This window comes from Kogia breviceps, chromosome 15 (genome assembly GCF_026419965.1).
Source record: "Kogia breviceps isolate mKogBre1 chromosome 15, mKogBre1 haplotype 1, whole genome shotgun sequence".
Lineage (NCBI taxonomy): Eukaryota > Metazoa > Chordata > Mammalia > Artiodactyla > Physeteridae > Kogia > Kogia breviceps.
The window spans coordinates 74,703,482-74,712,999 of record NC_081324.1 but is presented as its reverse complement, the minus strand read 5'-3'; the positions used below and the strand labels follow the sequence as shown (position 1 = coordinate 74,712,999).

At 42.6% G+C, this 9,518-nt stretch overlaps 1 protein-coding gene across 2 annotated transcripts; it reads left to right on the top strand.

Annotated features, from left to right (window-relative positions):
* Positions 1-636: 636 nt before the first annotated feature.
* On the top strand, positions 637-7,325 carry RPL6 (ribosomal protein L6). Of its 2 annotated transcripts, XM_059040583.2 has the most exons (7): positions 637-683; positions 1,630-1,854; positions 1,945-2,043; positions 3,781-3,924; positions 4,638-4,686; positions 5,710-5,894; positions 7,132-7,325. In XM_059040583.2, the coding sequence occupies exons 2-7, from the start codon at positions 1,630-1,632 to the stop codon at positions 7,282-7,284; spliced, it is 855 nt and encodes a 284-aa protein (XP_058896566.1). In that variant the 5' UTR covers positions 637-683; the 3' UTR covers positions 7,285-7,325. The 2 variants fall into 2 exon arrangements, with proteins under 2 accessions (XP_058896566.1, XP_066872242.1); XM_067016141.1 differs by lacking the exons at positions 637-683; positions 7,132-7,325 and adding an exon at positions 6,734-6,784 and having other exon boundaries at positions 717-1,854.
* The last annotated feature ends 2,193 nt before the right edge of the window (positions 7,326-9,518 follow it).

Sequence of the window (9,518 nt, the reverse complement as noted above, 5' to 3'; positions counted from 1 at the left end):
ATTTGTATCTATTCTAACAAATCCAACACAAAAACAAACTCTGCTGCAAAACTTTCCTAAATCTCCCAGAAGAAATAACTTACAATTATTAATTTACCTGTTTGCTTTTCCCTTGAATGTGTGTTCTTCAGAACAGGAATATATTTTATTCATTTTATTTTACTTTTTATTTTTTTTGCGGTACGCGGGCCTCTCACTGTTGTGGCCGCTCCCGTTGAGGAGCACAGGCTCCGGACGCGCAGGCTCAGCGGCCATGGCTCACGGGCCCAGCCGCTCCGTGGCATGTGGGATCTTCCCGGACCGGGGCACGAACCCATGTTCCCTGCATCGGCAGGCGGACTCTCAACTACTGCGCCACCAGGGAAGCCCCTATTTTATTCATTTTTAATTCTAACTTTTTTCCTATTGTACAGCACAGGTAAGCAAACATAAAAAGTTTCAACTTTATGCCGGTTCCCAAAAGTACTTTGAGAATTCTATTGGTCTATAAAATGAAGCATTTTCAGAAAAAAGTTCTCCGCTTTCGCCCCCTACTGAGAAAATTAGCTCTGTATACACTACGCACGAGGAAAAACTACATTTCCCATGATGCCCCTGATCAGGAAGGAAGTGGGACTCAAAACCTCCCGTGATTGCTTATAGACCGGAAGCGGAAACCTTACTTCTTTTTCCCATCTTGCAAGGTAAGAATGGCGTGGCCTCTCTGCAAGACTCGATTTCAGGATCCCAATCCTTCGCCATCGTAACCAGAAGGGTATCAAGTCGACAACTTCAGGGGTCGGACACGCGCAGGGCCATTTGGGAGGCCTCCTAGACGCTTCATTTCTCTCTCTTGGGTTTACGGTGGGGCACGAAGAGGGTGCTGTGGGGCACGAACAGTGTGAGGTGGAATGCTGCAGAGGCTCCGGGGCTCCGGTTGCTCGCCACCCTCCCGGGCTGGGAAACAGGACCCTTCAGGGATCCGTAGTGGGCCAGTGGGGCAGCAGGGACAAGGGCGGCGGCGCGCGCTGTGAATCCCGGACCTGGGTTCCAAAAGACGACGCCGAGCTTGTCTCCGCCACGTTGTGGATTTGAGGCTGAGGACAAATGCAACTTTTTCCGTCTCCCCACGTCCGCGGCCGGAAGTCACCTCCTGGGCTTTGCGCTTTTTTCAGTTTGGCCTGAGTTTGGGCCATTTGTGTGTGTGTGTCTTCACCTCCTAAGCGGAATTTCTTGAGTGAGACAGTCTGATAAGAGCAAAAGTCCTGAAAGCAAACGGTTTCAAGTTCCAGCCTCGCTGCTTCCTGGCTGTGGAGATTGTTAAAGCTAAGTCTAGGATTTCTAATTCGTAAAACAGAAATAATGGAATAGGGACTTTTGACCTCTAAATATGTAGCAAACAAATAATAGTTGTAAGATATATTCACATCGTCAAGAAGGTTATACTGTATTGGGGAGACAACCCAGAAGTTAACCATTTATGGATATCGTTGCAGATGTGTGGCGATTTGGAGGAAGGCCTGTATCTTATAGTGGGAGGGATGTAAAGGATGGAGAAGGAGGATGAGGACTTGCAGTCTGGGAGGCCTGTCGATGTATAGCTATGAGATAATTGGTGAAATGCCTTTTTAAAAATATATGTATTGGTAGATGGCGGGTGAAAAGGCTGAGAAGCCAGATACTAAGGCGAAAAAACCTGAAGCCAAGAAGGCTGATGCTGGTGGCAAGGTTAAAAAGGTGAAGCAGGTTAAGAAGGGGAAGCCCCACTGCAGCCGAAACCCTGTCCTGGTCAGAGGAATTGGCAGATATTCCCGATCGGCTATGTATTCCAGAAAGGCCTTGTACAAGAGGAAATATTCAGCAGCTAAATCCAAGGTAAGGGATGAGGGGAAACCCTGAGCATTATGTCTTAACATTAAAATGTTTGTATGCCTCTGACTTTTTGACGCATTTGTGCCCTGCTAGGTTGAAAAGAAAAAGAAGGTGAAGGTTCTTGCTACTGTCACAAAACCAGTTGGTGGTGACAAGAATGGTGGTACCCGGGTGGTTAAACTTCGCAAAATGGTAAGATTTGGAGGAGATTGTAATTTGGGTGTTTAGTTGAAGCTTGAATCCTGTGAGGATTTTTTTTTTTTTTTTTTGGCTGTGTTCGGTCTTGGTTGCTGCGCTCTGGCTTTCTCTAGTTGCGGGGCGCGGGGGCTGCTCTTGGTTGCGGTGCGCGGACTTCTCATTGCGGTGGCTTCTCTTGTTGCGGAGCACGGGCTCTAGAGCACAGGCTCAGTAGTTGTGGCGCGCGGGCTTAGTTGTTCCGCGGCATGTGGGATCTTCCCCGGCCAGGGCTCAAACCCGTGTCAAACCCGTGTCCCATGCATTGGCAGGCGATTCTTCACCCCTGTGCCAACACGGAAGCCCTCCTGTGAGGATTTTTGTGTGTGTGCTCAGGTTTTAGAAGCGTATGTTTACCAGAGGATTATTAATGGAAGATAGTTCTGGGTTTGCAACTTAGCTTTATTATTTACTGTTCTAAAGTAGAGTTACTTTTCTGTGCTTTTGTTTCTTGTAAAATGGGAATAAAGTTTTGACTCACAGGGTTGTTGTGAGACTTACCACACATAGAGCTTAGGATGCGGCCAGGCCTGTAGAACATTTGTCCACTAGAGTGGGTGTTTCTTGGCCCCTCTTTACCATGCACAAGACCCAGCGTTTTCTCTGAAAAATAAAGGTTTTTCTCTGTGATTTCCATTATGGGACTATTCCAGATGTATTACACTCTTCACAGTTGAATATTACTGCACCAGAGGGAAAATGGCGCTTTGATTTCTTCTTGTCAAGGGTTTTGTGAGCTGATTTTCCTATTAGGTATTAATGTTTGTGGTAAAAGGAAGACCATCCACTAAAATGATACAGTTAGAAGTAGATTATTGTGAGTTACTTGTGATAAGCAAAAGAGTGTTTGTGTGGGTTTATTTATTTATTTATTTATGGCTGCATTGGGTCTTCATTGCGCTGCGTGGGCTTCTCATTGCCGGGGATTCTCTGGAGCACAGGCTCAAAGCACGGGGGCTTCAGTAGTTGTAGCACCTAGACTCAGTAGTTGTGGCTCGTGGGCTTAGTTGCTCCACGGCATGTGGGATCTTCCCAGACCAGGGCTCAAACCCGTGTCCCCTGCATTGGCAGGCAGATTCTTAACCACTGTGCCACCAGGGAAGCCCTGTGTGGGGTCATATTTTTACAATAAATGAACTGGCAGTCTTGATCTAAACTAATGTCTATGGTTTTATACAATTTATTCTATGTGGATAAGATGGAAGTGTGATGCATGTTAATGTGAAGCATATGAACACACTTAATTTGAGTTGGAAAACAAGCCATGCCTTTTTCATAACATACAAAATTGTGTCAGGCGTGTGTTTCTGGAGAAGTAGGGACCCCAGAGGGTCAGGGACCTCAGAAAAGCTTGAAAATCACTGCTACACAACAGTGTATAATGATAGCTTGCCATGTAATCTCTAAAGTTTGGTTTATTCCAAATTTACAGAGGTAACTTGCTTGATGCTTTCCCTCTTTGCTTGGGCACAGCTCCTTCAGTTAAATGGATTCCACCCTATGTTTTGCATGTAAAGCTATTGAAGCAGCGTTGATCTTTTCTACCTTTAAAATCTTAGAAGTGAAAATGCAGTAGTGTGAATAAAGTGTTTCAAGTAACTACAGGATTGTAGTGAAGGTTTCACTGACCTCACAACCAGCTCTGCTGACTTGATTAGATTATTTAAATAAGTTGGACCTATGGGCTCTCTCCAGCCTAGGTATTATCCTACTGAAGATGTGCCTCGAAAGCTGTTGAGTCACGGCAAAAAACCCTTCAGTAAGCATGTGAGAAAACTGCGCGCTAGCATCACTCCTGGGACCATTCTGATTATCCTCACTGGGCGCCACAGAGGCAAGGTGAGCAGAGCATGACACTTGAGGTACCTAGAGTACTTGATCCTAATAAGTTTGCGCTCTGGATAGGATTTGTTTACCTGTATTAACTGCAGTTAGTAGCAAGAGGTTCTGTGGGAGAGGTGAGAGTGATCCATAACAACCAACAACCTAGTCACTATCATAATGTGTTTAGTCAATAATAGACAATAAGGGAGGGTGACAAAAGAGGGAAGAGTTATGGGAACATATGTATATGTATAACTGATTCACTTTGTTGTAAAGGAGAAACTAACACACTATTGTAAAACAGTTATACTCAAAGAAAGATGTTAAATTAAAAAAAAAATAATAGACAATAACTTATTACCATTTCCTGTCGTTGGTAATACTACTTGTTACAGTGATTCAGATGTCCCTGTACCAAAAAATGTTTATGTATTTGAGTTAACTTCATAGGATGGATTTGCAGGGATAGAATTAACTGAGTTAAAGAGTATTGGGTTTTTTTTAATGTTAAAAGTAGTGGCTGCTCATTAAAAATCAGGCACACAAAAGTACTGCTCATATCCTAGAGTCACCCCTGTAATTAGTTTGATAAGTTACTTCCAGAACTGCTGCACATATGCATATGTAGAAATTTCCTTTTTTACCAAATTTAGGAACCTGTGATTTGATTAATTCAGAAGTCAGTTTCTAATTTGTGGAACCATCTAGCATTTCTTTTTAATCTACAGAGGGTCATTTTCCTGAAGCAGCTGAGCAGTGGCTTGCTACTTGTGACTGGTAAGAAAATCCTTGGATTTAATATACTCTGAAATTTGCAGGTCCCCCACCTTCAGTTTTACAGAGAAATAATTTATATGCATCACTCTTGAGAGTTTAAGGTGTACAACATGATGGTTTGATTTACATATATTGTGAAATAATTACCGCAGTAGGTTCAATATCTATCTTCGCATTTAGATAAAAGAAAAAACTTTTTTCCTTGTGATGAAAATTCTTAAGATTTATTCTTTTGAAGGTTGTGTTTTTATTTTAAAAAAATTTTTTTTAAATATTTATTTTGGCTGTGCCTGGTCTTAGTTGTGGCATGTGGGATTTTCATTGTGGCATGCATGATCATTAGTTGTGGCATGCTTGTGGGATCTAGTTCCCCAACCAGGGGATGAGCCCAGGCCTCCTGCATTGGGAGCGCAGAGTCTTACCCACTGGACCACCAGGGAAGTCCTGAAGCATGTGTTTTTAAATGCTTGAAGTATATCCTTTGCTCCCACCTAAATAGAAGTTTCAGTGTCATGAGATTCTTTGCCCTATTTCATTGCCTTATGTACACGGGAGTTCTGAGGAAGCAGGTATTTAAAGTTTGCGTGGCAATGTATCATCAGGTATAACTGCCACCTAAAATGCAGAATGGTTGGCTACTAACTCCAAGGAATGCATCCTTCATAAGACTTGTAATTGGTCTGCCACTTGGCACCAGGATGGAGTTCCTGGATAGGGGAAAAGTGAACTGTTTACTCCAAAAACAGTGCCCAGTTTAAATTTGTCCTCAAGGACCAGTGATTTTTGACCAACCTGTTTAAGCGACTATGCTCTCTCCTAATCTGGGTAACTTTAAAATTTGAGGGTGAGGGTATAACCTTGGACAAACTGAGATCTTGAAAAAAGCCTTGATGCTGACAGTAGAAAGCAGTTTGGAATTTCTTTGGATCCAGAGAAAAGTTAGAACTTCAACAGGTTTCTTCAAATCCAGTCAGTTCTTGCATCTTTGCATCCCCTTTCCCTCACTATATTTCCCCCCCTTAGGGCCTCTGTCCCTCAATCGAGTTCCTCTGCGGAGAACACACCAGAAATTTGTCATTGCCACTTCCACCAAAATTGATATCAGTGGTGTGAAAATCCCAGAACATCTCACTGATGCTTACTTCAAGAAGAAGAAACTGCGTAAGCCCAGGCACCAGGAAGGTGAGATCTTCGACACAGAGAGAGAGGTAAGCTATTTCTGTCTTTGCGTCTAATAGCTCTGGCTCTCCTACTTGGGAGTGAAAATAAACAAGGTTAAGATTTGTTGGAAAAAGAAAAGCTGTAAATAATGAGGACTATCTGGGAAATAATATTTTTCCAGATTCTGCTAAATTCAGTAGTTCTTTTTTTTTTTTTTTTGTGATACGCGGGCCTCTCACTGTTGTGGCCTCTCCCGTTGCGGAGCACAGGCTCCGGACGCGCAGGCTCAGCGGCCATGGCTCACGGACCCAGCCGCTCGGCGGCATGTGGGATCTTCCCGGACCGGGGCACGAACCCGTGTCCCCTGCATCGGCAGGCGGATTCTCAACCACTGCGCCACCAGGGAAGCCCTTCAGTAGTTCTTAATGGCAGCTAGGAGCTCAACTCAGAATCCTGAGGTTTTAGTGAAACTCCATGAACTACTGTTCTGTTGGGAATTTACGGTCATTTATCCTTAGGGTATTAAAGTAGACCAAAGGATAAGAGTTGCTATTATTAGCATTTTTTAAATTATTTTATTTTTGGCGGCATTGGGTCGTCGTTGCTGTGTGTGGGCTTTTCTCTGGTTGTGCCGAGCAGGGGCTACTCTTTGTTGTGGTGCATGGGATTCTCACTGTGGTGGCTTCTTGTTGCGGAGCATGGGCTCTGGAGCACAGGCTCAGTAGTTGTGGTGCACGGGCTTAGTTACTCCACAGCATGTGGGATCTTCCCTGACCAGGGCTCGAATCCATGTCTCTTGCATTGGCAGGTGGATTCTTAACCACTACGCCACCAAGGAAGCCCAAGAGTTGCTATTATTACATTAAAAATAGGTTGTATTTCACAGCCCTCCAAGGAAAGGATTATCAAAATGGACTTCTAGGGACTTCCCTTGTGGCGCAGTGGTTAAGAATCCACCTGCCAATGCAAGAGACACGGATTCGAGCCCTGGTCCAGGAAGATCCCACATGCCGCAGAGCAGCTAAGCCTGTGTTCCGCAACAAGAGAAGCCACCACAATGCGAAGCACGCACACCACAACGAAGAGTATCCCCCGCTCGCCACAACTAGAGAAGGCCTGTGTGCAGCAGCGAAGACCTAACAACCAAAAATAAAAATAATTAACTTTTAAAAATTGCCTTCTGAATATTCCTGGGATTGAGTACTTGTGACATAGGATTTCTTAGTTAATGTGGAGTTTGGTACTTGTGCCCATTTTTTAAAAATGATTTTTCTTTTTCTTTAGAAATATGAGATTACAGAGCAGCGGAAGGTTGATCAGAAAGCTGTGGACTCACAAATTCTGCGAAGAATCAAAGCTGTTCCTCAACTCCAGGGCTACCTCCGCTCTGTGTTCGCTCTTACAAACGGAATTTATCCTCACAAAGTAGTGTTCTAAACTTCTTACAAAGAACCTAATTAAATAATTCGGTCCATTTCCTTTGTGTCTTTTTTCTTTTTTTAACCTGCCTGTAGGTGTGGTATGACTCGGCCAACTTGATGGGATGTTAGCCTCTACTAAGAGGAGTGGGATTGGAGGGGAGTGCTGTCAGCTGCAGTGGGATCCCCTCTTTGGGTCAACATCCTTAGGTTCCTAAGTGTCTTCTCAGCTTTTTCACCCGGCACCTACCAATACAAAGTGGTGGCATTTCCCCAGCCATCACTGAACAGGTCAGTACTAACTGTACATGGATAAGAAACAACTGTGGGCTCTCAGGCCACAAACTTTCCTCCCTTACCATGACTTAACATCCATTTCTGCCCAATTCAGTCCCTCTCCATAGTCATTACTATTAGTTTCTTGTGTATCTAGTTTCTTAAAGCGTACACAACAAATAAGTATAATTATTTACCTTTCCCCGTTTTTAACCAAACACCCCATGTGCCGTACATGCTGTTATATAGATAACAAATGAATTTGATTATTCCATAGGAAGTGTCCACCTTTACTGCTGCATAGTGTAGTGCATTCTATGGATATTTGGGTTTCCATCATTTGTAATTATACAGGTTTCCCCTGCTATCCAAAAGTATAGTATGCTTCTGAAACCTTTTGTAAGCCAAAATGGCATAAAGTGAAGAAATTACCTTATGACACATCTTGCTAACAGAGGCATAAAATGGGATAAAACACAGATGCTCACAGTTCAAAGTGATGGCTCTCGATGCTGAGATGCCGGAGTGTAGTTCCAGGGAAGGAGCTTGGCGTTGCCACTCCTGCTGCCCAGACATGCTCTCTGCAAAACAAATCGCTGTTTTCCCCCTTTGCCTTTTTTCATAAAAGTGAATCTTGATTTTTTTTCCAGTTAACAAAGACAGGTACGAATGAAGTTCTTTCAGTTAAAGCAAACTTTCAGAAAGTGCTGGGTAACGGAGTGCGATGTAGTGAGTAATTTGCGGTGTGCATACAGATGAGCAAGCATCAGGTAAGAAGTAGCTTTTTGCCGAGTCCTAATTTAGGCAGTTTTGGTAGCTGGTGCCAAACTGCCCTCCATGGAGGTTGTACCAATTTATACTCATGTATAAGAGTGCCCATTACCCTACAGGCTCCCTAAAATGATGTGTCATTAGACATGGGTTTTTGGCAATAGATAGGTGAAAAATCACTGATGGGTTTTTGAAGTTGGTTTTATTGATAATTTACATATGATAAAATTGATTTTTTTGTGTGTGCAGTGCTGTGGCATCTGTGCTGTTTGGGAAGCACCACCAAAGTTCCTTCCAAAAGTCAGTTCCCACTCCTAGTAACCACTGATGACATTTTTGTTTTTCTAGTTTTGTCTTTTCCAGAACATCATGTAATATGTTTTGTGGCATAATTTCTGCGACATTTGTTCACATTAATGGTTCAGTAGTTCTTTTGTCAGTCAGCATTCTGTTGTATCTGTGTCACTGTTTATTCTAAAATAATACCCATTGAAAGATATTTGGGTTTATAATTATTGGAGATTATGAATAAAGCCACTATAAACATTCACATACAGGGTTTTGTGTGGACATATGTTTTCATTTCTCGGGTTAGAATACTTACAAGTAGGATTGGCTGGGTTGTGTAGTTCAACTCTGTAAGAAAGTTTCAAACCCATTTTATATCCCACCAGCAATGTGTAACAGTTTCAATTATTCCACTTCCTTCTCAGCACTGGCTATTTTCTGGTGTGTTTTTTTAATTGAAGTATAATTGACAAGTTAATTTTAGGTGTACAGCATAATTTGTTATTTGTATATATTGCAAAATGATCACAATAAGTCTAGTTGACACCCATCACCATACATAGTTATAAAAAATTTTTTTCTTGCGGTGAGAACTTTTAGAACTTTTAAGATCTATTCTTAATGACTTTCAAATATACAATATAGTGTTATTAACAATAGTCATCGTGCTGTACATGACATTCCCATGATTGTCTGTTAATTCTAACGGTTCCAGAAAGTTTGTACTGATAGGTACATAGTGATAGGTTCTGATGCATTTTTCGAAACATTCCAACATCACTTCTGACTAAAGCCCTTTAAGTGGCTCCTTATCACTCTACTGTTTGGCTCTAAAATTATGGCCACGAGTCCTCTGATTGGCCCATTTCTCCAGTCGACTCATTTTTACCCTGCCCCTCACCATATTAAGTTTCTTTT